General features: G+C 42.5%; 2 protein-coding genes and 1 long non-coding RNA gene across 3 annotated transcripts; 2 read left to right on the top strand and 1 right to left on the bottom strand.

Annotated features, from left to right (window-relative positions):
• The first annotated feature begins 93 nt into the window (after nucleotides 1–93).
• LOC124693463 lies at nucleotides 94–3278 on the top strand. The gene is made up of 5 exons (XR_007000023.1): nucleotides 94–802; nucleotides 881–949; nucleotides 1916–2015; nucleotides 2110–2166; nucleotides 2867–3278. It is a non-coding gene; the product is annotated as an uncharacterized LOC124693463 (long non-coding RNA).
• An 8497-nt stretch (nucleotides 3279–11775) lies between these two features.
• LOC124693461 (protein FD-like) lies at nucleotides 11776–12295 on the top strand. The gene has a single exon (XM_047226937.1). The coding sequence runs from the start codon at nucleotides 11848–11850 to the stop codon at nucleotides 12271–12273; it is 426 nt and encodes a 141-aa protein (XP_047082893.1). The 5' UTR covers nucleotides 11776–11847; the 3' UTR covers nucleotides 12274–12295.
• A 1215-nt stretch (nucleotides 12296–13510) lies between these two features.
• Nucleotides 13511–15182, bottom strand: LOC124688818. Its single transcript, XM_047222446.1, has one exon. The coding sequence runs from the start codon at nucleotides 15110–15112 to the stop codon at nucleotides 13823–13825; it is 1290 nt and encodes a 429-aa protein (XP_047078402.1). The 5' UTR covers nucleotides 15113–15182; the 3' UTR covers nucleotides 13511–13822.
• Between the last annotated feature and the right edge of the window lie 11826 nt (nucleotides 15183–27008).

Below are 27008 nucleotides of genomic sequence, written 5' to 3'. Positions count from 1 at the left end.
ATGATCTGGTTCGATTTTCTTTGTGCGCCCAGGGTTTCGCCGTGGCCTGCAAGGGCAGCTTGGAGCTGTCTCCAGAATGAGTAGTAGCATGTGACCCGCAAGGCAAGCTGCCAATTTACCAATAATCTACTGCCAGTTTCATTACTGGAGCTGCACTTGTTTGAATTACTAAAAATTTCTCAATTAACTGGACTAGTTTGCATTACTGGAACTGGGCTTGATGAAGTAGTTAATTGCCGAAATATAGAGTGCATCTACACAAAGATAAATTCTTGCTGCAGGTCTATTGTAATTCTCAGTTAGTGCTTTATCAATACTATCAATGCTATAAATTATTTCTTCAAAGTACCAGAAGTGTGTTCGCTATACTGGTTAGTTTCTCCTTTCAATGCTCACATTACATGTTGTTGTAGTTTCATCACCTTTTTACTTATAATGAAAAGCTCAGTCTCTATGATGCAATGCGGAAACTAAATCAATCTTGCAACCTTCAGTTGAAAATTAATACAGCAAGGAATTTCAGTTGTATCACTAAACTTGGTTATTAGAGATTCTTGAAAAATGTCACACTCCATCATTGACGTTTTACTCTGAGCACAATTTTGAGTTCATTAACCCTTCACTATTATCAGGAACTTTAGCATACGACAGTTCCAGGTTCAGAGTTGCAGTGTGACAATTTTGTTTTCTTTGCAGAGGAGAAGAACTGATGCTGGCTGAAGGGCAGGGGAGATGTGCCGCTGATGGCATGTGTGGTGCTGCTACAAATCTCATGGGAAATTTGTTCTTCGTCCTTGCTTCGGTAGAACAACTGATTGGACTATTAAGATAAGATTTCATACTAGTACATGATCTGATTCGAGTTTCTTTGTGCACCAAGGGTTTCACCATGTCCTGCAAGGACAGCCTTTAGCGCCTCCAGAATGAGTAATACTCCGTGATCTGCAAGGTTAGCTTGCCACCTTGATTCGATTCGGTTTGGTTCGAGCCATTGATATGAGGATAACGTCCTGATGCGCTTCTGTTTGTGTTGATTGTGGATCGTCTAGCAATATGTTGGAGTGGTGTAGTAGGGAGTTTCCGCTGATTCCATCTGCGTATTTTGTATTTACCGTCATTCTTTTTAATGGGAAATATGATGTGGTGCGGGAGTGGTTTTTGTGATTGGTGGGCTGGTATTGGGCTAATCGGTGATTGATATGGTATGAAAATGGATATGTAGTTTTGGCATACGGCCGGTCTTTAATTTAGTCATGGCGTGCTTAACTTTGCCCATTTTTAGCATAGGAATATAATGTTTGAACTGCTTATCGAACCTGCTTAATGCATCTGTATGTCTACTTATTGCTAATAATTCGATCCCTTGGCTAAGGAAATAGATTAAAACATTTTAGATCTATCATGATTTATTTATGGTGGAAGGACTGATAAGTATACAGAACAACTGCTACACCTGTCTCTGGTAGAAGCATTGTAGAACATAAGGTCTCTGATAACGCATATTTAGTTGATGCACATGTATGTGTTCTGAGATGGCATCACTTATGCTTTCGTTATCTTTGATTTATTCTTGGAAATTCTATGGACTTATGTGTAAAGAGATGTGATTTCTCATAGCTCTGTTGGTGACATAAGCGATTGATGATCTTCTGATTCTGATGATAGCCTTTTTATTTAGGGAGAAATACCTCTTATTTGTTGTGGTTCTAGTTTTGGTTGGGGAGAATGGATTTGTTCTGATTCTGATGATGGCATGAATAATAAGAAGAGAATACTACTATGTTTGATTTTTTTTTATCCCTGGTCATTGTTTCCCCTTTATAGCTCTTTCTAGTCACACTCGAATATTGCCAATTATCCTTGTGGATCATGCTTATTTCTGAAGAATGATGTGCTTTGTTTGTTTCCTGAATAGGTTGTCGTTGTGTTATATACAAATAACGGGACTGCACTTTTGTCTCTTGGCCGCAATGGTGTGGAAATGACAGTGCATAGACAGGAATCCCGGTGGCAAGGTAGACCGAAGATTTTTACTCATTTGGATTTCAGTTCTTATCCATTTTTACTTACCTTCTGAATCATCTCTTCTATATTGTTAATCTACTGCAGTTTCGCCTCAAGGGCAGCCTGTAGCGCCTCTAGAAGGAGTAGCACATGATCTGCAAGGTATGTTGCCAATTTCCTGTTTGTTAAAGTTCGGTGTGGTTCGGTTCCATTGATATTACAACGTCCATATGCGCCACAGTTTGATTGCATTAGCCGCCGGTGCTGATTGTGGCTCGCCCTCTTGCCTAGCTACACGTTGTAGTGGGGTAGGTAGTTTCCACAACTCGATTTAGTGTCCGTTAGTTTGTTGATATTCTGTGTTTGGGAGTGAGTATTGTGATTGGTGATCTGGTATTGTGCTAACCGTTGCTGGAAGTGTTATGCAGTAATTATCTCCTCTGTTTCCTCATTGATTCAGTATAGTGCATACATGGTTTGCTGTGATCGGGAATCTTTTTCTTCTTGGTATGCAGTTCTATTTGTTCAAATTATTGGAACCCCATCATTTATTATTTGCTTGCTAAAGTTTGCTTCTTTTTTCCTGTTGTGGAAATGTTTACACTAATGTTTAGTGATCAGGTCCTGTTTTGGGAGAATAGCTCCATTATTTTACATTTCCCTACATCTGGTTAAGAAAATAGCATCAGAACAAAATTTGGCTACTACATGTATAAATACATTTATATTTGATTCCAACATGAAAGAATGTTCTCAATGCCAATCCTGTTCTCATTTTTCTTTTATGCTTCCCAATTTGATCTAGTTATTTGTTACTTGGTTGTTTTTACCAGGAATTAACATATGTTTATCTCTTGTGCAGTTGTGCTATTCCTGGGAGCAGTCACGGGCTGCCTGATCATCCTAGCCACGGGCTAGTTGAAGTCTTCCTCTTAAATATATTTATGTCTTTGCTAAATATGCTTTATTAAAGCCGACGCTGAAGTTTTGTTCCCGCTGGAGGATAAATAACAAGGCCTTAGCTGGACTGTTGAGGCTGATGCATCACTCGACAAGGAATAACGGGGGCAGGGAGATGTTGCCATCAGGCAGAACCTAGCATGATGTATATAGTTGCAAAGGATGTGTTTTGCTGTAATATTCGCCATACCAGGTTGCATGAGTTGTGTTGTACGCTCCTTTAGCTCTGATTTATTTGCTTTGTGATGCGAATGCCCCTAAAAGATGGAAGGTCTTGGAAAATATCTTGCTGATATATGTTTGCTTTTATTGTTGATTGTTTGATATGTGACCGGAATGCTTGATAAAGCAAAAAAGGTGTAGGCAAAATTTCTGTTTTTTTTTGTACTTATCTGTAGCGAAGTTAAAAGATTGAGGAATGTTGATTTGGAGCTGAGCTTTGTATGTTGCAATGCGTGCCAAGGTAATGTTAGGAAAAACTGGCTTGATGATACACGCCCATGTATTACAAGAAGCGTTGCTAATAAATGACTAGCTTTAGGTATTAAACAAACTCTAGCGACCTGGAAATAGTCAAGCGAGCTGAAGCTTCACCTGTAAAATGTTGATGATAGTTTCTCAATTTTAATCTGCATGCACAACAGCAACATTGGTACTGCGCCTTAATTACTTCTTGGACCTGACCTGATCGATGTGCAGTGTAAAGCTGATCCTAGCGCCTGGTCGTTTTTTGGACCAAGCAGGCTTCTTTCTTCGACATGTGTTTCATAATTAAACACGTTGGTGTGCACAACATATCTACTTTTCTTTGCACAAGAGACGGTAGATCATTGTTTCTTTTGGCAGCGGAAATTAAGTCCTGGCTACTTGTGTTTTCTTGTACGAAAATTTTGAAACCACAGAAGCAGAGATGATTAGATCGGTAAAAAAATCAGGTTCACATGCAGATGCATGTTTAAGCAACGAAGTTTGGCATGCTAGATAGGAGCCAACATGTTGATGAACACACTAGTAGTGTCGCCGGAGGTCGAAGCTTGGAGTTGATGGAAGACACTACTAGCGTGTCCGTCACCACCGACGGTTTTCTCCAACAAGCGGAGTGCGAGCCGGACAAAGAAGGGCTCTCCCTGTTTGAATTGCCGAACAAAGAATGGTAAGGAGGATATCAGTGACTTCTGTGTGATCCTGCTTGTTATTAAGTCACAGGAGGACACAAAAATTGTCCTGTGACTAACCAAAACCTGAAAGTACTACCGCTACATCCTTTTGATTGTGGTAGTTTCCTCCATCTTCTTTTAGAACATGGTAATGAAAGTTTGTTAGTTTTTTTGAAGAAAGAAAGGTGATGAAATAAAAAATACTTTACCGTCTATCACTTGTTTTATCCGGGAAAATACTACAACCTTTTACCCCCCCTAAGAAAAACATAATTACTCCACCTTTTGTCACCTATACTATTGCGACACCTCTTCTATCGGGAAATACTGCTATCTTTTCCCACGTCAGCATCCGAATATATTTATAGTTATTTCACCGTCCTTCGTCTATACTACTACAATATTTTACCTAGGAAAAATACTACTAAACCGTTCATCGCCTCTTTCACGTGGAGAAAATAATATTGCCCTTTTCTACAATAACTTCAAAAAAATATAACTACTCCACTGTCTGTCGTTCTGTAGCAATTCCAAAAGCAATCAATGAGAACACTATACCTTCTCTATGTTATGTACGGAAAAAAGTTGCTCCGTCGTATGTGGCCTCTTTTAGCCCGCGCGCGTTGTCTTATCTGTGGGCACCACAACCACATTGTAGTTCTACTGCCATACTACTTTCTTTTTCCCATCACCTCATGATCACCTACCGATTTTCTCCATACTATCATCTTTTTTCACCGCCTCATGATCACCTTCGGGCGCAGGAAAAAATCCAAACATTGGCGCTACCATAACACTTCTACATTATTTCAAAAGTATTTTCGCAACATAACTTCTAGAATACTTTACTAGCCTTGATATTGCGATACTTCTACAATCATGCACTAAATCTAGAGAAATCAAATATTTAGAAGCAAGATGTGTCTTGGTTGATTTCATCAGAAACAGACATTAGCTACCAGCAAGTGAATGCTCGGCATGACCAACAACCTAATTACGGAAAAAGCAAACCAGCCATCCATTCATCCAAAGCCATCAGCCAGACAAGTGCAGTTAGCTAATTGCTGTTCAGCGATTGACACAATCATGCACTGTAGAAAATGGGTCTGGTAAAGATAAAGAAAATGAGTGGAAAGGTCTAACAGGCTACCTCTCGTGCCAACTCCATGCTAGATAGTACTACAACTTACTTGCATTTGAGCTTTGCCCATACCATACGGGAGAGAAAGAGAAAGGGTGAGAGACCATGGAGTCTATGGGATGGATGGATCCATCATGCGCTCCTCTAGCCTTCCCTCCTAGTCCAAGTCTTTATTTTGGAGAATCCTCCAAGTCCAAGTCGTTTGACTACTCTTCCCTCCAAGTCCAAGTCGTTTGCGTTTACATGCGCAATGAAAACGACAAGGAAGTTTGCAAATCTGTTCAATTAACGAGTAAAAAAAATTACAGCTAACCCGCTGCATGTCAACACACTTAATTGGTAAACAAATCAATCCCACGCGATTAACCGAGTGCCATATCAGCAATCTATGACACACCGCATCTCAGCCGTCCGTGCTAGACGAATTTGAGGGACCTCCGTCGAGTGAACCGGGGTTTGGCTCCTTCCGGCCCAACTTGTCACCCTCCATTGATATTCAAATCGCTCGAAAACACCATGAGCCATTGAAGCATGACTTTGAATTAACTGTGCTATGTTTCCCGTTGCAATTCTTTTCGTGATTACAGGAAGTAGAACAACCAAGAACCGAAAAGCTATTGAAGCATAAGTTTGAATTAACTCCGCTCATGTGATTAGTACTACCACCTCCTCCATAGCGGATTACTAGCTCATGTCACCACCAAATTAGTTCTTAATGTACGTAATGAGCTAATAAACTGGTATGAAGGTACTACGTGTATTAAGATGCATTTTGAGCTCAATGGGTCAAACATGGTATGTACAATAGTCTCGTAACAGTCTGAGCTGAATTAGAAAACTACCATTTTTGACGATATTGCTATCCCTGCAACTACAGGCTGACCATGCATGATGTTGAAGTTATAATAACAACCCGTCCGAGACCGTGAACTGCTTTTGGCCAGAACTAATTGGCTTCGTTTCTTCCCGCATGAACTATTGAGACCCTGTAGAGACCTACTTCAGTTGCCCACTAAGACCCTATAGGAACTACCAGCGCCGTCAGTCAGCATTCCGACGGCTTCCTCCTAGGCGCGCGGCGGACAAAATAACTGGCCGGGTTCTCCTTGCAATAGGGAGACGTGATCAGGAGAGAGGTAGATAGGGATGGATGGATCGCGGGGAGCAGCTCGCATGTGGCCGGCCACGCGTAATCAAGCGATCGTGCCCTCCCCTCCCGCGTCCCTCCAACAGCTAGGCGTGCGGCGTGAGAGCCGGACAAGGAACGGCTGAGGCGTAGAAATCGGGAGAGACGCTCGTGGATGAGGGAAGGAGGTCTCCGGCGGCATCTTGGCCCTCCCCGTCCCGTCCCGTCGCCAAAGTCCAAAGTCCAAAGTCATAAGTCACGGCACGCGCTGCCGCCCGCGGCGGCGACCATGGGCTTGTTTTATAGATGGAGATAAGTCTGCGCTCTGAGGATGGATGGCTGGATGAGCACCAGGACGAACGGCAGAGATGGCTGACGCCGCGGATCGGTGACATGGAGCGTGGAGCGTAGATGCCGCAGATTACTAGGCAAACGCCCGCCCGTGAGACGCGGGCGGTTTAGTTAGACGAAGGGATGCATGCTCGATGAGTGGCCGGCGCGCGCGGAAGACAGCCCGTGATTGTGTTGGGAGCGGGGGCAAGCAGGATTTCCGTATTAATTTTTAGTCGCGCGTGATCGAGGCATGGATTTCCGTCCGTGGGCGGGCTGGCGGGCGCGGGTGTACGTACGCATGTTCGCATCTGGGTCGAGGCTTCCAAGCGGGCGGGGAAGGACTCGACCGTTCGTTTGACGGGTGCGTTGACTAAGAGATATGCGTATTTCAAAACGAACTTTGACCATAAAAATTAAGCAAAAAAATCGCAATTATATTATATGTAATTAATATATCGTTGGATTCGTATTAAAAAACACTTTTTAATAATACTAATTTCATACAAACAGTCTTTATCTATTTAAAGTATTTTTTATGAAACAAAAAGCACGTAAAACGAGGGCGTCTTATTCCTTGAAACGGAGGTTGTGACAGTATTATTTGTTTTTGAAATTTTTGGGCCATCTTGTTGGCCATTTGTTTTAAACTATCTTAACTTCTCGCGTAACTAATGAAAATGGCAGAACTAGCAATGTCCTTAATTTGTTCTAGTTTGTGATTTTTTAGCTGGATTGTTCTTTCCGATGAGCATTTATGCTTTTGATGTGATAAAATATGAACATATCTTCGTGAAACTCAAAATTGATCCCGGGTGCTATGCACCGGGCATGTACAAACCATATTTTTAAAAGTAAAAAAAAATAGAAAAAATTTCGCATGTAGAGGGACATGTTCTATGAGTGCATGTAAAGTTTCACATAAAACATACAATTTTTGTGCCCTATGTAAAAAAGGACAAAAATGTCCCAAGAAGTAGATTATTTTAGCACCAAAAGTTTTTTTTACATAGGGCATAAAACATGTCAGTTTTTGCTAAAACAACTTTGTGAGCAATCTATAAACCTTGATGTTATGATGATGAAGCATGCATGTAGTCAAGAACAAAAAACAAAATTGTGAGCATGCAACATGTCAAGATATACACAAGACGTTTTTTTTGTATTTTTTGATATTTTTAAATATTTTTAAAATGCATTTCAATAAAAGATGCATATATTAGGGCTACAACATGTTTTTGATGAAGAACATAATAGTCTAATACGCAACGCAAAGTTAATAGTTGTTCATGTGCTTATAATAATGTTGAATATTAAGACCATAGTTTAGTTGGAATAACAATATCTTAACTACTTAATGAACTGAAAATATAATAATTTATCCTCGTAGAGATACTTATTCCTAGTATCATTCCACAAATTAGAAGATTATATTGCAGCAGAACATTCTTGGTTTTCTTTGCTTTTGTCCCATTTGTATAGTCTATTCATCTATTTTTACAAGGATGTCGTGTATGATCTTGTTTCCACTATCCTCCACTCTTCACTCGAGTCATTCTACGCTCTCGCCAGTAGGTATTTGTTTATCTGCGATAAAACATGACCACACAAACTTATAAGAATTCAAACTATATGAAAAAGATTGTATAGATACTACAAATGTGATGATATAAAGATATCTAAATGTGTCATTGAGCTATTGAGCCTACGAGAAAATATGAGTTTTACTAATTTTAACCAAAAAAAAAAGTCAAAGAAGAGAGGTAATGACGAGGAAACCAATATGAAGACAGTTCGCACTATAGTTAACTATTTAGTATAGGTAATCTTCTCTACAAAAACTCCTAGATAATTCTCCCATCTAAAACATACAAACCTCCTTTGGGAATTAGCAATATGTTTTAGTCGCATATGTTGTAGAACCCTCTGGTATGTTGACACATGCTAAAATAGGAAAATATGCATATAAACGTACTACAATACAACTGAGTGACACTAAATATCGCAAACTAAAAATTAAAATACTCGCAAGATTTCTATGATTAACATTGTTCTGTGCTAGGTTCATGTAAGGATAAATGTTAGAATCTTATGAAAATAGCATTGTATTTCTTTTTTAAATATATGTTGTTAATGGTGCTACATATAATAAATAAAATACTAGATAACTTTTATGTGAACACTAACATAGAAAAGGTAAAACATAATCTTCATCCTTAAACAAACTAAAAAATAATTTAAAAAATCAGTATAAATAGGTGATAACCGTTTGTTTCTACGGTCTAGGTCAAAATGTTGTCATGTTGTATGTTTAACTAGAAGGACACAACATAATTAGTGAGTAGTAGTGAAACTTGATCCATTCTAAATATCATGAAAATTTCACGATGCATTTACATATACGACCACTCACCTAAGCCGACATTCACTAGTGTGCATGTCCACCAGCCACAACATATTTACCTGCTTAGAGGACATCGGTATTATCTATCTATGTTACCACGGATCGACCTGCACCTTTATACCACAATCTTTTGAGCAGTTGAGCAATGCAAGCCAACTCTCTCACGTTCATCTTTGCAAGTTTGGAATCTCTGCAGCTCCTAGCTTCTCCGACTTTGTGTGTGGGGCAACGCCGAACACGTGCACTTCATGGAGCTAGACCTACGAAGCTGGGTAGTTTTTGTGTACAAAACGCGAATCTGGTCTTTTGAAGATCCGTAGAATAACAAAATCCGGAGCCGTGTATATTTACAGAATTTTTCCACCACCAAGTGAAGCTTACCGCTTCTATTAGAATTTTCTTCGTCCTCCTTTACCTGTCCCACACGAGCCCGCTAGACAGTGACCCATCGTCTACCGATGTTCGCCCTTCCTCTTCCATCTTCCGATGTTCTCACATTTCCCTTCATTCCTCCATAATATCATCCACACGACCCATGTAGCTTGGCGACCCCGACCCTAGCCACGTCCCCACAAGCATAAGGCAACCGTGAAAGTGAACTGGTGGCTGCGACGACCTCGGTCAAATTTTGTCTTTGTTGTCTCCCGCAACTTTGAGTTGATTGATTCCCGTTCCCCAAATCGAAGGTATGAAAATGAATTGGCTCCATTTGTCGTCTGTTGTCAGCCCAGATTCAGTTTATGCTATACAAAGGATCCCCTCCATCCCTATAATCAATTGGCAGTTCCAATTTTACGAATTGGTGGCCACCGATTTGTGAAATTGTACTGCCACCTTCAGTAGTGTGTCGAAGGTGGCAGGAAGTATTGATTCCACCGATTTGGGGTGCTGACCCAACTTTCTTCCAAATGTGCTGGAACGGCTATAAATGGGCTGGCATCCCACTGAAATCGGAGAAGCTGTGCCGAACGTTTTGAGCTCCATATGGAACGTAGCATCTTGGTCTATGGAGCTAGATTTGAGGATTTGGAGAAGCGGGACTACTTCCCAACACGCCCTAAGTAACATCTTAGAAGTAAGTTGTAGAAGTTACCAAGAAGGGCTGACTCACCGTGATCATGTCCCTCTAGGGTAACATAATGACTTAGATATCTGTGGAACTGGGTGGCGTCTTTGTGAATGTGTTTTTCAATTACTTTACTCATTCACCGCGTTCTCATCGGACGGTCTATATTGGCTAGGAAACCAATAGCATCTATATGAGATTTAACATTGGAAACTCAAAAATGAGCTCTCCTTCAAGGAGTCTGAATTCTGAAATAAAATTATGAAAATCAATATCCATGCCCATATGGATTTCAGGTATCTATGCATATTTTTGTGTGTGGAATAACTTTCCAGCTCAGTCCGACATGAGGTCAAGGGCCAGAAATACAATTCAAAACCGGGTAGCTAAACGAGTAGCTCCTTACTCAGCGCAACTCGTTGATTAACGAACTGGCCAAAGTTGTAATATGAGCTTGCTAATACCCCAATTTTAATGAGCCAAGTTAAACGAGCTAACTCATGAACCACATGAGCTAGCCGATTTTGAAATCTAAGATTGGTGAAGTCCGGAAGGGGCTAATTTGTTATCTTAACAAGATGTGGTGTGCTCAATGGAGCTGGCTTGGTTCAAACCGAATTCCAGCCCCACTGAGGACCCGAAAAAAGCATTCCATTTTTAGCAAGTTTTACATATAATAAATGACAAATGTGAATATTATAATGCATATTTTTAGGATTTTCGTTTTTTTCTAATTATCATTGCTCTTATGTAACATTCGATCTGGTATGTGCATGGACGCGTGCAATGAAGCAACCCAATTCTGTGAGCGTGTCATGCATTCTTGGTTTAACAGGACCTACGCAGTGCTTGCCAGACCCATTTTAAGCTGGATCACACGTCTTCCACTCATGTAGGCTTTTTTAGACACTAAAGTTTGTTGCGAGGATTAGTAAAAATAATCTCCACCAAACCTCAAATTTTTATTTATTTTTTAAAATCATGTTCGTTGCTAGCGTATTGAGCTTAATCGTCCTTTATTCTCACTTTCTCTTGAAATCTTTGTGGATCGGAGATGCGTTTTGTGAAGATCGGGTAAAGGTAGGAGTTTCACTCAATAGTCTGAATTGAGGATGAGTTTTGTGGCGATTCACCCGCAGCAAAGCTCGGAAACAAAGCATTATGGAGCATTTCAAGCTGCGATTCATCAGTGGATGCCCAAGTTGGTAACTTGGTGCTAGCTCGCTACATCATCTTTATATCCAAGAAGGCATCGATCGGCATCTCCATCTCGAGAACCACCCCTCATTAGACGTGTGTTATCTGGATCGATGGACCTCACTGTAGTGGTTAGTGAGTCACGAGCAGTGGTACGGACGCACGCGACGTCGTTGTAGGCAGCCAATTCCGTGAGCGTGTCATGCGTTCTTGCTTCGCACAGGACCAAGCATCCAATTTCGGACGTCGTTGTAGCCAGCCAATTTTCTTTGTGAAATCAGCTGGACCGCGCATCTTCATCTCCTGTACGGATCATTCGAATTCTACTCACGTGGGTTGGTAGGTGGTGTGATCCATTGGTGGATCGCCCAACGTGCTAGTATGTCGTCTTTATCATCCACTCACATAAGAAGGCATCGGCATCCCCAATCACCAAATCGACAAGCAACTAAGCAAGAAAGCATGTCTGACGACGATGCCGCGGGAAGCCCGCGGCTGAGCCTGAGCGGTTTCAGCTCCCTCTTCTCCATCTCCACCACCACCCCGCATCCTCACCACCACCACCACCACGACCTGCCGCCGCCCTCTCTCTCCCTCAGCATCGGCACCGGCGGGGAGGAGCATGAGGAGGACCAGGTCGTCAGCAGCGGCCAGGGGACCACCGCCCGTGTCCGGATGATGAAGAACCGGGAGTCCGCGCTGCGCTCCAGGGCCAGGAAGAGGGCCTACGTGCAGGAGCTCGAGAAGGAGGTCCGCCGGCTCGCCGACGACACCCTCAGACTGAAACGACAATTCAGACAGGTACGCGCGCGCGTCCTACACCATTGTCCTCGTCCATCTCCCTTCAGTTCCTGCCTTTTGCTGGTTTCTCTGCGCGCGGTTGATTAACTCAAACTCTCCTCCATGCATGCTGATTCAGCTTAAAACAGAGATGGCCGCACTCGTCCAGCAGCCAAGAGCCAACCAACGGTAGCCCACGCAGAAGAACCTCCTCCATGCAGTTCTAGCCTCTTCTAGCTAGGCCACTACTGCTGGCTGCTGCGTCATTTGAATATGCATGGCCAGAGCCTACGATTACTTCCACCACAATCACTACTATATGAACTAACTACTCCCGCCGTTTCTGAATATAAAGACGTTTTAAGAGTTCAATCTGAATTCCCATAACGTCTTATATTCAGGAGTAGAGGCTGTAATATTTAGCACTTGCTGGATTTTGGATTCAGTTAACTCGATTGTTTGCCCGAAAAGGCCAATCAAAGACATAAGCCCCTTTGACTCGCTGCATATGCATTTTGGCGTCCTACTTCACGAGCAGGATGTATATGGGGGTGAACTTGATGCTGGCGGCTGCGATGGACTTGTCGGGGCATAAGAAGGTGTTAGTCTGTTAGAGCGCCGGCGTACTGACATATCTGAAGGAACTATTATCCCACATCTGGAGAGTAAGCTAGTTAAATAAGGCTTCGATACGAATTCAATTGCAGGCACTACAGGTTGACAATACAATGAACTAACATTTGACGGGAGCTAGAGACGGTCTATCAGTATCAAGTTACGATATTGCAGATATTTATAACACATAAAGAGAGTTTTTTCCACTATCTAAAAAGTAAAAATAGACACCTAATAAACCAAGTATCTACCTAAAGTGAAGGATCTACCGGCCACAAAACAATACAGTTTAGATCAAGCATAAGCACATCTATAGCTGTTTAGTGCAGCCAAGATAAGCGCATCTATAGCTGTTTAGTGCAGCCAAGCTAAGCACAAACACACATCAAAGCATTGATGGTAGGATAAACACAATATAGAACGCTTGGACTTCATACCTGGTCATCCTTGAGGTACAGGACCATCCAAATACCCAGACATATCACGAGGAACGATGAAGGAGCCACCAGCCTGGGGTCTCACTTTCCCAGATGTACTGATTGTCGCCGTTGTGCTTGGCGGCCACCACAACCCTCTCAACCACAAGGTAGGCAGAGTAGAAACCGACACCAAACATGTCAGCGCCGGCGGCAAGCACCTACATGAACTCATTGGATTGGTCCGAGAGACCAAGACCCTCACGATGGTAGTATAAACCAGATATACGCCGGTATACTCCATCATACTGTGATGAATATAAACGACTTTCCCATTACATGACATTAACATAGAAAATCAGATGATATGGTGTACTACAAACCAACAACAAAAGGCTGAAGCAAATTATCTTAGGGAACAGATAACTTAGAACAAACTATTGGCTACATGTAGCATAACTATTGGCTACATATATCTTCAGCACCTTCAGATCAGGCTCTTTCTCAGGCACCATACGCACAACTTGCAGACATGGCTGGTGGAGCTCACTGAACAAGTTTGGTGACGCATCACTCTTGTTGTTTTTGCTCGATCAGCCAGGACTCCCCGCACAGGTCTGATAAACTCATTTGCCTCCATTAATATTGTTGCAGTTATTCACCATGTCGTTGACGAAGTACCAGCAAACTGTGCTTTGCGGAGCGACCCCAGCAGCAGCAGCAGCAGCGGGAAGGCAAGGTGTAGACCTCCCGGTTGCCATGTCAAAGACCATGCCCTGATCCCTACCCCTCCCGCCGATCCAGTAGACACAGTTACCCTTGAACCCCGGAAGACCTTCAGCAGGGGGCATGGACACCGCGTTGTTCCTCCCGAGAAACACCGAGTAGCCCCCCAAGTCGGTCACAGCGTCCCAGCATGGTTGGCGCTGCGGAAAACACCTAAAAACAAACACTTCATTCTCTGCTACACGACGACGGCCGCCTTCTGGCAGCCGCACATTAACCGTGCAGCTCGAGTTCCTCCATATCTGGTACAAGTTACCCTCGCAGAACACCAGATTCTTGGCACCAGCGAAAGCAGAGACCGTGTTGTATGGCGGGGCGAAACTGGTTGCAGGACCAAACGGCAGGGCCTGGACCTTGGCCGCCGCATTCAGGTCTGGCCCCAAAGATCTCCTACGAATGAAATCATGCTGTTGTTTCATCGGCCACCTAGCAAATTCAGCATGGTTCGCCGGACCCGAGAGTGAAGGTCGTATCGCCGGCAGCGATGATGGGTTGTCGGCCCTGCGGCGGCGCTCAGGTAGGAGCAGCACGTGGACGTCTCCATAGCTTGTGAGGCAGTAGACTCTGTTCTTTTCATCATGGTAGACGATGTCAGCGAGCTGGTCTCCGTGGGGGAGGCGGACGGGGTCGAGGATTGCCCACCTCCTGGCCCCAGCGGTGACGTAGGCGAGCCTGTCGAGGTCGCAGATGGCGACGGCGGTGAAGTCGTCTCTGGCGGGGTTGCGCGCGAAGACGAGCTTGGACTTTGATACCCACCTGCTGCTGTATATCAGTGGCGGCAGGAGGATCTCGGCGGCGGTGATAGGGTTGAAGAGGCTGAACAGGCTCCGGCCGCCGTAGATGCAGAAGGAGAGGGCGAGCCAACCGTAGCTGGAGCCTACGCAATGTGCCCCGAAAGGGACCGCCTTGAGCTCGAAGGAGCGGCGCGTGGGGGGACCGAGGCGCGCGGCGGACGGGCGGCACCGGTCGTGGTCGGGGACGACGAGGAGCAGCGGGAACGGCTGCGGGAGCGCGCATCGCCACGCCGTGCAGGCCCCCCGCGCGCTGGCGTAGCCCTTGAGGTCGAGGATGTCGCCGATGCGGCAGACGAGCTCCGGCGGCAGCTCCTCCCAGAGCCGGAAGGGCGGCATGGCGGATCCGTTTGAAATGGTGGCGGCGCAAGTGGAAGGCGACGGACGGGAGCAGGAGAACGGGATGCGGCGGTGGGATGGAGGAGCGGCGGCGGCTGGGAGACGAGCTAGGTGGTCTGATCCACCGCCGCCGCCTCCATGTGAACCGTCGGGAGTGAGGGAGTGTGGGTGTGGAGCGTGCGAGAGGGTTAGGCTAGGCCGGGAGTGATACTTGGGCTGGGCCGACTAAACAAGATGGCCCACGTAGGAGATTAGATCAACAAAAAAAGGTGTAATCTATTTTCTTCAAATTTTCCTAAAAAAAATCTATTCTCTTCAAATTATTTAATCAATACCTTTTGTAATCCTAAATAGTATGTTTTTCCATGACTTCAAAGCTGGGAAAGAAACTGAATGTAAACATCGTGAAAGAAAGAAATCGGTGAGTATACTTTCTAATAAGCACATGTGTAATGAAGTAAAATACTCTCTCCATCTCGTAAATTTGGCTGAGATTTGTTAAATTTTAGATGTATTGATGTGTCATTTAGCATCTAGATACATGCAAATTCAGAAAAATCTTAGACAACTTCTATGGGGTGGAGGAAGTACATCTTTAACCACATCACACAAGAAAATGGACATGTTTCCAAAAGGTAACAAGACATTGAAATAGTTGACGTGCACAACAATGTTGAGGACACCGTCACCTGGAGATGGACTGAATCAGGCGAATACACTGCAGTTTCATCATATGCAATCCAGTTTGAAGGTGCGGCTAGACGAGATTACAAGGTGACAATCTGGTCTTTTGACGCTCCTCTACGCTACTGAATCTTCACTTGGTTGGCAGTGCAAGGTCGTTGCCTGGCCGCCGACGTGCTCGCGCATCGAGGATGGCCACACAACAATGAGTGCCCTCTCTACCTGATTATTGAGGAGACGGCACAACATCTGTTTGAAAGTTTCCTTATGTTGGTTAAGATATGGTGCCCCATTATGCCCATGGCGAGGTTGCTGCCATGCTACCTCGTGCAAGCTCATGAAAAAAAGCCATAGGCAAACTGGATTGCGGACACAAGGCAAATAATGACAACTAAGCGCGACATAAAAGGATGGACGGCCCTAACCCACCTGGAAAGAAAGAAATGGAAGGATTTTTCAGCGACAAGCCTCCAACCTGTCCATCCTAAAAAACAAGATGCAGAGTTGTGACGTTCGGTTGGGCGGGCAAGTGCTGTCGTCCTGCTCCAAAGATCGAGGAAACCTGACACTGAAGAACAAATCGATGTAAATGAATGCTGATAGTGTTGAAATAAATAGCTAAATCATTTGGCCCATGTAGTATTTCAGTTTGAAGGTGCGGTTGGACGAGATTACAAGGTGACAATCTAGCATTTTGACGCTCCTCTACGCTACCGAATCTTCTCTTGGTTGGCAGAGCAAGGCCGTTGCCTGACAACCAATGTGCTCGCGCGTCGAGGATGGCTACACAACGATGAGTGCCCTCTCTACCTGATTATCGAGGAGACAAAGACAACATCTGTTTTGCAAGTTGCCCTATGTTGGTTAAGATATATGGTGCCCCATTCTTCCCATGGCGAGGTTGCTGCCATGCTACCTCGCGCAAGCTCATCAGCCACTGGCAAACTGGATTGCAGACACAAGGCAAATAATGACAACTAAGCGTGACATAAAAGGATGGACGACCCTAACCCACCTGGAAAGAAAAAAATGCAAGGATTCAGCGACAAGCCTCCAATCTGTCCATCCTGAAGAACAAGATGCAGAGTTGTGACGTTCGGCTGGGCGGACAAGTGATGTTGTCCTGGTCCAAAGACCGAGGAAACTTGACACTAAAGAACAAATCGATGTAAATAAATGTTGATAGTGTTGAAATAAATAGGCTAAATCATTTGGCTCATGTAGTATTTCAATTTGAAGGTGCGTTTGGACGAGATTACAAGGTGACAATCTGGTCTTTTGACGCTCCTCTACGCTACCGAATCTTTGCTTGGTTGGAAGAGCAAGGCCGTTGCTTGACTGCCGACGTGCTCGCTGATGCGTGTAGTTGACACGTCCGTTGGGAACCCCAAGAGGAAGGTGTGATGCGCACAACGGCAAGTTTCCCTCAGTTAGAAACCAAGGTTTAATCGAACCAGTAGGAGTCAAGAAGCACGTTGAAGGTTGATGGCGGCGGGATGTAGTGCGGCGCAACACCGGAGATTCCGGCGCCAACGTGGAACCCGCACAACACAACCAAAGTACTTTGCCCCAACGAAACAGATGAGGTTGTCAATCCCACCTAGCTTGCCGTAACAAAGGGTTAACCGTATTGTGTGGAAGATGATTGTTTGCAAGAACAAGTAAAACAAGTATTGCAAGCAGATTTGTATTTCAAGTATAAAAGAATGGACCGGGGTCCACAGCTCACTAGAGGTGTCTCTCCCATAAGATAAAAGCATGTTGGGTGAACAAATTACGGTCGGGCAATTGACAAATAGAGAGGGCATAACAATGCACATACATGTCATGATAAATATAGTGAGATTTAATTGGGCATTACGACAAAGTACATAGACCGCTATCCAGCATGCATCTATGCCTAAAAAGTCCACCTTCAGGTTATCATCCGAACCCCTTCCAGTATTAAGTTGCAAAACAATAGACAATTGCATTAAGTATCGTGCGTAATGTAATCAACAACTACATCCTTAGACATAGCATCAATGTTTTATCCCTAGTGGTAACAGCACATCCACAACCTTAGAACTTTCTCACATCGTCCCGCATATCAATGGAGGCATGAACCCACTATCGAGCATAAATACTCCCTCTTGGAGTTAAGAGCAAAAACTTGGCCGAGCCTCTACTAATAACGGAGAGCATGCAAGATCATAAACAACACATAGGTAATAACTTGATAATTAACATAACATAGTATTCTCTATCCATCGGATCCCGACAAACACAACATATAGTATTACGGATAGATGATCTTGATCATGTTAGGCAGCTCACAAGATCCAACAATGAAGCACAATGAGGAGAAGACAACCATCTAGCTATCGCTATGGACCCATAGTCCAGGGGTGAACTACTCACTCATCACTCCGGAGGCGACCATGGCGATGAAGAGTCCTCCGGGAGATGAATCCCCTCTCCGGCAGGGTGCCGGAGGAGATCTCCAGAATCCCCCGAGATGGGATTGGCGGCGGCGGCGTCTCTGGAAGGTTTTCCGTATCGTGGCTCTCTGTACTGGGGGTTTCACGACGGAGGCTTTAAGTAGGCGGAAGGGCAACGCGAGGGGCCACACGAGGGCCCCACACCGCAGGTCGGCGCGGCCAGGGCCTGGGCCGCGCCGCCCTAGTGTGGCGGCGCCTCGTGGCCCCACTTCGACTCCTCTTCGGTCTTCCGGAAGCTTCGTGGCAAAATAGGACCCCGGGCGTTGATTTCGTCCAATTCGAGAATATTTCGTTACTAGGATTTCGAAACAAAAACAGCGAGAAAACAAAGAATCGGCTCTTCGGCATCTTGTTAATAGGTTAGTTCCGGAAAATGCACGAATATGACATAAAGTGTGCATAAAACATGTAGGTATCATCAATAATGTGGCATGGAACATAAGAAATTATCGATACGTCGGAGACGTATCAGCATCCCCAAGCTTAGTTCTGCTCGTCCCGAGCAGGTAAAACGATAACAAAGATAATTTCTGAAGTGACATGCCATTATAACCTTGACCATACTATTTGTAAACATATGTAATGAATGCAGCGATCAAAACAATGGTAATGATATGAGTAAACAAGTGAATCATAAAGCAAAGACTTTTCATGAATAGTACTTCAAGACAAGCATCAATAAGTCTTGCATAAGAGTTAACTCATAAAGCAATAAATCAAAGTAAAGGTATTGAAGCAACACAAAGGAAGATTAAGTTTCAGCGGTTGCTTTCAACTTGTAACATGTATATCTCATGGATAATTGTCAACATAGAGTAATATAACAAGTGCAATATGCAAGTATGTAGGAATCAATGCACAGTTCACACAAGTGTTTGCTTCTTGAGGTGGAGAGAAATAGGTGAACTGACTCAACATAAAAGTAAAAAGAATGGTCCTTCAAAGAGGAAAGCATTGATTGCTATATTTGTGCTAGAGCTTTTATTTTGAAAACATGAAACAATTTTGTCAACGGTAGTAATAAAGCATATGAGTTATGAAAATTATATCTTACAAGTTGCAAGCCTCATGCATAGTATACTAATAGTGCCCGCACCTTGTCCTAATTAGCTTGGACTACCGGATCATTGCAATACACATGTTTTAACCAAGTGTCACAATGGGGTACCTCCATGCCGCCTGTACAAAGGTCTAAGGAGAAAGCTCGCATTTTGGATTTCTCGCTTTTGATTATTCTCAACTTAGACATCCATACCGGGACAACATGGACAACGAGATAATGGACTCCTCTTTAATGCATAAGCATGTCGCAACAATTATTATTCTCATATGAGATTGAGGATATATGTCCAAAACTGAAACTTCCACCATGAATCATGGCTTTAGTTAGCGGCCCAATGTTCTTCTCTAACAATATGCATGCTCCAACCATTAAGGTGGTAGATCTCTCTTACTTCGGACAAGACGGACATGCATAGCAACTCACATGATATTCAACAAAGAATAGTTGATGGCGTCCCCGAGAAAACATGGTTATCGCACAACAAGCAACTTAATAAGAGATAAAGTGCATAAGTACATATTCAATACCACAATAGTTTTTAAGCTATTTGTCCCATGAGCTATATATTGCAAAGGTGAATGATGGAATTTTAAAGGTAGCACTCAAGCAATTTACTTTGGAATGGCGGATAAATACCATGTAGTAGGTAGGTATGGTGGACACAAATGGCATAGTGGTTGGCTCAAGGATTTTGGATGCATGAGAAGTATTCCCTCTCGATACAAGGTTTAGGCTAGCAAGGTTATTTGAAACAAACACAAGGATGAACGGTGCAGCAAAACTCACATAAAAGACATATTGTAAACATTATAAGACTCTACACCGTCTTCCTTGTTGTTCAAAACTCAATACTAGATATTATCTAGACTCTAGAGAAACCAAGTATGCAAACCAAATTAGTAAGCTCTAGGTGTTTCTTCATTAATGGGTGCAAAGTATATGATGCAAGAGCTTAAACATGAGCACAACAATTGCCAAGTATCAAATTATCCAAGACATTTTAGAATTACTACATGTAGCATTTTCCAATTCCAACCATATAACAATTTAACGAAGAAGAAACTTCGCCATGAATACTATGAGTAAAGCCTAAGGACATACTTGTCCATATGCTACAGCGGGGCGTGTCTCTCTCCCATACAGTGAATGCTAGGATCCATTTTATTCAAACAAAACAAAAACCAAAAACAAACCGACGCTCCAAACAAAGTACATAAGATGTGGCCGAATAAAAATATAGTTTCAGGGGAGGAACCTGATAATGTTGTCGATGAAGAAGGGGATGCCTTGGGCATCCCCAAGCTTAGACGCTTGAGTCTTCTTAGAATATGCAGGGTTGAACCACCGGGGCATCCCCAAGCTTAGAGCTTTCACTCTCCTTGATCATATTGTATCATACTCCTCTCTTGATCCTTGAAAACTTCCTCCACACCAAACTCGAAACAACTCATTAGAGGGTTAGTGGACAATAAAAATTAACATGTTCAGAGGTGACACAATCATTCTTAACACTTCTGGACATTGCATAAAGCTACTTGGACATTAATGGATCAAATAAATTCATCCAACATAGCAAAAGAGGCAATGCGAAATAAAAGGCAGAATCTGTCAAAACAGAACGGTCCGTAAAGATGGATTTTATTGAGGCACCGAGACTTGCTCAAATGAAAATGCCCAAATTGAATGAAAGTTGCGTACATATCTGAGGATCATGCACGTAAATTGGCTTAATTTTCTGAGCTACCTACGGGGAGGCAGGTCGAAATTCGTGACGACAAAGAAATCTGAAACTGCGCAGTAATCCAAATCTAGTACTTACTTTACTATCAAAGACTTTACTTGGCACAACAAAACTCAAAACTAAGATAAGGAGAGGTTGCTACAGTAGTAAACAACTTCCAAGACTCAAATATAAAACAAAAATACTGTACTAAAAACATGGGTTGTCTCCCATAAGCGCTTTTCTTTAACGCCTTTCGGCTAGGCGCAGAAAGTGTAAATCAAGTAACATCAAGAGATGAAGCATCAACATCATAATTTGTTCTAATAATAGAATCATAAGGTAACTTCATTCTCTTTCTAGGGAAGTGTTCCATACCTTTCTTGAGAGGAAATTGATATTTAATATTACCTTCCTTCATATCAATAGTAGCACCAACGGTTCGAAGGAAAGGTCTTCCCAATATAATGGGGCAAGATGTATTGCATTCAATATCCAAGACAACAAAATCAACGGGGACAAGGTTATTGTTAACCATAATATGAACATTATCAACTTTCCCCAAAGGTTTCTTTTTAGCATTATCGGCGAGATTAACATTCGGATAACAATTTTTCAATGGTGGCAAGTCAAGCATATCATAGACTTTTTTAGGCATAACGAAATACTTGCACCAAGATCACATAAAGCATTACAATCAAAATCATTGACCCTCATTTTAATGATGGGCTCCCAACCATCCTCTAGCTTTCTAGGAATAGAAGTTTCAAGTTTTAGTTTCTCTTCTCTAGCTTTTATGAGAGCATTTGTAATATGTTTTGTGAAAGCCAAGTTTACGGCGCTAGCGTTGGGACTCTTAGCAAGTTTTTGTAAGAACTTTATAACTTCAGAGATGTGGCAATCATCAAAATCTAAATCATTATGAGCTACAGCAATGGGATTATCATCCCCAAGGTTGGAAAAAATTTCAGCGAGTTTATCACGAGCAGTTTCAGCAGTTTTAGCAGTTTCAGGTAATTTTGCGCGCTTTGCACTAGGAGTAGAAATATTGCCAACACCAATTATTTTACCATTAATAGTAGGAGGTGCAGCAACATGTGAATCAATAGCATTGCTAGTGGTGGTAATAGTCCAAACTTTAGCTAGTTTTTCATTTTCTTCTCTATCCCACCTAGCACGCAGTTCAACCATTAATCTTATATTCTCATTAATTCTAACTTGGATGGCATTTGCTGTAGTAACAATTTTATTTTCAATATCCCTATTAGGCATAACTTTCGATTTCAAAAGATCAACATCGGAGGCAAGACTATCAACCTTAGAAGCGAGAATATCAATTTTATTGAGCTTTTCCTCAACGGATTTGTTAAAGGCGAGTTTGTGTACTAATAAATTCTTTAAGCATAGCTTCAAGTCCAGGGGTGTATTCCTATTATTGTTATAATAATTCCCATAAGAATTATCATAACCGTTACCATTATTATAAGGATATGGCCTATAGTTATTACTAGAATTGTTCAGATAAGCATTGTTGTTGAAATTATTATTTTTAATGAAGTTTACATCAACATGTTCTTCTTGGGCAACCAATGAAGCTAACGGAACATTATTAGGATCAACATTAGTCCTATCATTCACAAGCATAGACATAATAGCATCAATCTTATCATTCAAGGAAGAGGATTCTTCAACGAAATTTACCTTCTTACCTTGTGGAGCTCTTTCCGTGTGCCATTCGGAGTAATTAATCATCATATTATCAAGAAGCTTTGTAGCCGCCCCCAAAGTGATGGACATAAAGGTACCTCCAGCTAGTCTGAATCCAATAAATTCCGCGAAGAAAAATTTAGTCCTGCATAGAAGGTTTGGATGATCATCCAAGTAGTCGAGTCCATGGGTTGGGCAATTTTTAACCAAAGATTTCATTCTTTCCCAAGCTTGAGCAACATGTTCATTATCCAATAGTTTAAAATTCATTATGCTACTCCTCAAAGATATAATTTTAGCAGGGGGATAATATCTACCAATAAAAGCATCCTTGCATTTAGTCCGGGAATCAATACTATTCTTAGGCGAGAGATAGCAACCAATCTTTAGCTCTTCCTCTTAATGAGAAAGGAAACAATTTCAATTTAATAATATCACCATCTACATCTTTATACTTTTGCATTTCACATAGTTCAACAAAATTATTAAGATGGGCAGCAGCATCATCAGAACTAACACCGGAAAATTGCTCTCTCATAACAAGATTCGATAAAGCGAGGTTTAATTTCAAAGAATTCTGTCTGTAGTAGCGAGGTGGAGCAATAGGTGTGCATAGGAAATCATTATTATTTGTGGTTGTGAAGTCACACAACTTAGTATTTTCAGGGGTGGCCATTTTAGCAGTAGTAAATAAAACAAACTAGATAAAGTAAATGCAAGTGAACTAATTTTTTTTTTGTGTTTTTGATATGGAGTGCAAGACAGTAAATAAAGTAAAGCTAGCAACTAATTTTTTTGTGTTTTGATATAATGCAGCAAACAAAGTAGTAAATAAAATAAAGCAAGACAAAAACAAAGTAAAGAGATTGGGAAGTGGAGACTCCCCTTGCGGCGTGTCTTGATCTCCACGGCAACGGCGCCGAGAAATTTGCTTGATGCGTGTAGTTGACACGTCCGTTGGGAACCCCAAGAGGAAGGTGTGATGCGCACGGTGGCAAGTTTCCTCGGTTAGAAACCAAGGTTTAATCGAACCGGTAGGAGTCAAGAAGCACGTTGAAGGTTGATGGCGGCGGGATGTAGTGCGGCGCAACACCGGAGATTCGGCGCCAACGTGGAACCTGCACAACACAACCAAAATACTTTGCCCCAACGAAACAGTGAGGTTGTCAATCCCACCGGCTTGCTGTAACAAAGGGTTAACCGTATTGTGTGGAAGATGATTGTTTGCAAGAACAGTAAAACAAGTATTGCAGCAGATTTGTATTTCAGCATAAAAGAATGGACCGGGGTCCACAGTTCACTAGAGGTGTCTCTCCCATAAGATAAAAGCATGTTGGGTGAACAAATTACAGTCGGACAATTGACAAATAGAGAGGGCATAACAATGCACATACATGTCATGATAAATATAGTGAGATTTAATTGAGCATTACGACAAAGTACATAGACCGCTATCCAGCATGCATCTATGCCTAAAAAGTCCACCTTCAGGTTATCATCCGAACCCCTTCCAGTATTAAGTTGCAAAACAACGAGACAATTGCATTAAGTATGGTGCGTAATGTAATCAACAACTACATCCTTAGACATAGCATCAATGTTTTATCCCTAGTGGCAACAAGCACATCCACAACCTTAGAACTTTCGTCACTTGTCCCGAGATATCAATGGAGGCATGATCCCACTATCGAGCATAAATACTCCCTCTTGGAGTTAAGAGCAAAAACTTGGCCGAGCCTCTACTAATAACGGAGAGCATGCAAGATCATAAACAACACATAGGTAATAACTTGATAATTAACATAACATAGTATTCTATATCCATCGGATCCCGACAAACACAACATATAGTATTACGGATAGATGATCTTGATCATGTTAGGCAGCTCACAAGATCCAACAATGAAGCACAATGAGGAGAAGACAACCATCTAGCTACTGCTATGGACCCATAGTCCAGGGGTGAACTACTCACTCATCACTCCGGAGGCGACCATGGCGGTGAAGAGTCCTCCGGGAGATGAATCCCCTCTCCGGCAGGGTGCCGGAGGAGATCTCCAGAATCCCCCGAGATGGGATTGGCGGCGGCGTCTCTGGAAGGTTTTCCGTATCGTGGCTCTCTGTATTGGGGGTTTCGCGACGGAGGCTTTAAGTAGGCGGAAGGGCAATGCGAGGGGCCACACGAGGGCCCCACACCACAGATCGGCGCGGCCAGGGCCTGGGCCGCGCCGCCCTAGTGTGGCGGCGCCTCGTGGCCCCACTTCGACTCCTCTTCGGTCTTCTGGAAGCTTCGTGGCAAAATAGGACCACGGGCGTTGATTTCGTCCAATTCCGAGAATATTTCGTTACTAGGATTTCGAAACCAAAAACGAAGAAAACGAGCAATCGGCTCTTCGGCATCTTGTTAATAGGTTAGTTCCAGAAAATGCACGAATATGACATAAAGTGTGCGTAAAACATGTAGGTATCATCAATAATGTGGCATGGAACATAAGAAATTATCGATACGTCGGAGACGTATCACTCGCGCGTCGAGGATGGCCACACAACGATGAGTGCCCTTTCTACCTAATTATTGAGGAGACGGCACACCATCTATTTGCAAGTTGTCACATGTTGTTAAGATATGGTGCCCCATTCTGCCCATGGCGAGGTAGCTTCCATGCTACCTCGCAGAAGCTCATCAGCCACCGGCAAACTGGATTGCGGACACGAGGCAAATAAGTACTATACTATGCTGAACAACTCTTGCGGCGTGGCATTAGACAAATACCTTGACCCAAGCCAATGTGATGGAGGCCCTTGAGGCAGGACTCGCGGAGGTGATCAAGTCACCTGGTAAGCTTGAGATGGGCATGATTCTACCGGCATATATTTGATCACCGGCCCCTCTCATTTAACATCCACAAACTATGTTTGAAATATTCTGGAAAAAATGCATGGTGTTACTGTCTCCGTGGTATCGAATTGTTTCATTTTGGTTAGCTTATAATTTTAAGGAATATGCAATTGCGAATTTCAACTGCCATATTATTTCCAAAATTTCAAGGAAACCCCCTTGCCTGTTTAATTTGTACATTTGGCGAAGTTAACATTGCGTCAATGCTTGTGAGTCCCACCCAACAATATCATTGGCGTCCTACGATTTTTTTTCAGCTGAAAGTTCTGTAGATTCCTACAATGGGATCAACCATATTACTTAAACTTCTGAAGTTGTGTGGCTAAGTAGTAGGTTTGTTTTGGAATTTTACATCTTTCATTATTTTTGGATTGATTATATGAATGAGAACCTATTTTTTTCTTTGTCTCTCAGTGTAGTGCATGATTTCAGAAATCAACCTCCTCTAGCATTTCAACTTCACATATGTGATTTGTAAAGATAATTTACTTAATGCACCCGTCATAAATTCGGTTGCGCCTCGATTGAGAATATGTTGTTCTGGATGATGTCTTTATATTAAGAGAGTTATTATTTCATACTGTATATTTGTTTTTCCCAAAAACAGGGAATTTAATGCAATTTTAATATTTTGGTTACATTTAACACCTGCACCCTCTGGTATTTTTGTTTGTAATCATGATCAATAGGAATATTAAATGTAATCATGTGCCATGTTTCCTTGCTTTTAGATTGCGCTGCTACTTCGTCTTTAATTTTTCGAGAAGACACAAAGGACCACTTCATCCTTAATTACAACTAGACAGTATATAAGTTACCAAATGGTCATAGTAAGAGCTGGAAGCATAAAAAAAATTATATATTTGCTTTCCCCAAGTTATGAATCATCACTGCGTCAATACCTGAACTTTTTTCTATTTTCTGCTGGACACGTGAAATTGCGGTACAAAGGAGCATAAATGTAGTAATATATATACTCACTTTGTTTTTGGATTACGATGATACAGGAGCAAAATTATATATTTGCTTTCCCCAAGTTATGAATCATCGCTGCGTCAATACCTGAACTTTTTTCTATTTTCTGCTGGACACGTGAAATTGCTGTACAAAGGAGCATAAATGTAGTAATATATATACTCACTTTGTTTTTGGATTACGATGATACAGGAGCATTAAGGTACTTCTTATTTTCGAATTATGAGCAGTGCATCTTTTTTCTGTGCTTCATAATAGTATATGTTTGTCACCATCCTGATGTTGTGGTAGTGGAGAACTATTTATTGTGCAAGTTGACAAATTAATCTACGAACTTGCCACTTCTAATGCTTTAAGTGTTCTCTTTA

The sequence above is a fragment of the Lolium rigidum genome, chromosome 2 (assembly GCF_022539505.1).
Source record: "Lolium rigidum isolate FL_2022 chromosome 2, APGP_CSIRO_Lrig_0.1, whole genome shotgun sequence".
Lineage (NCBI taxonomy): Eukaryota > Viridiplantae > Streptophyta > Magnoliopsida > Poales > Poaceae > Lolium > Lolium rigidum.
The sequence above is the reverse complement of the archived record's forward strand: the minus strand, read 5'-3'. Positions and strand labels throughout refer to the sequence as shown.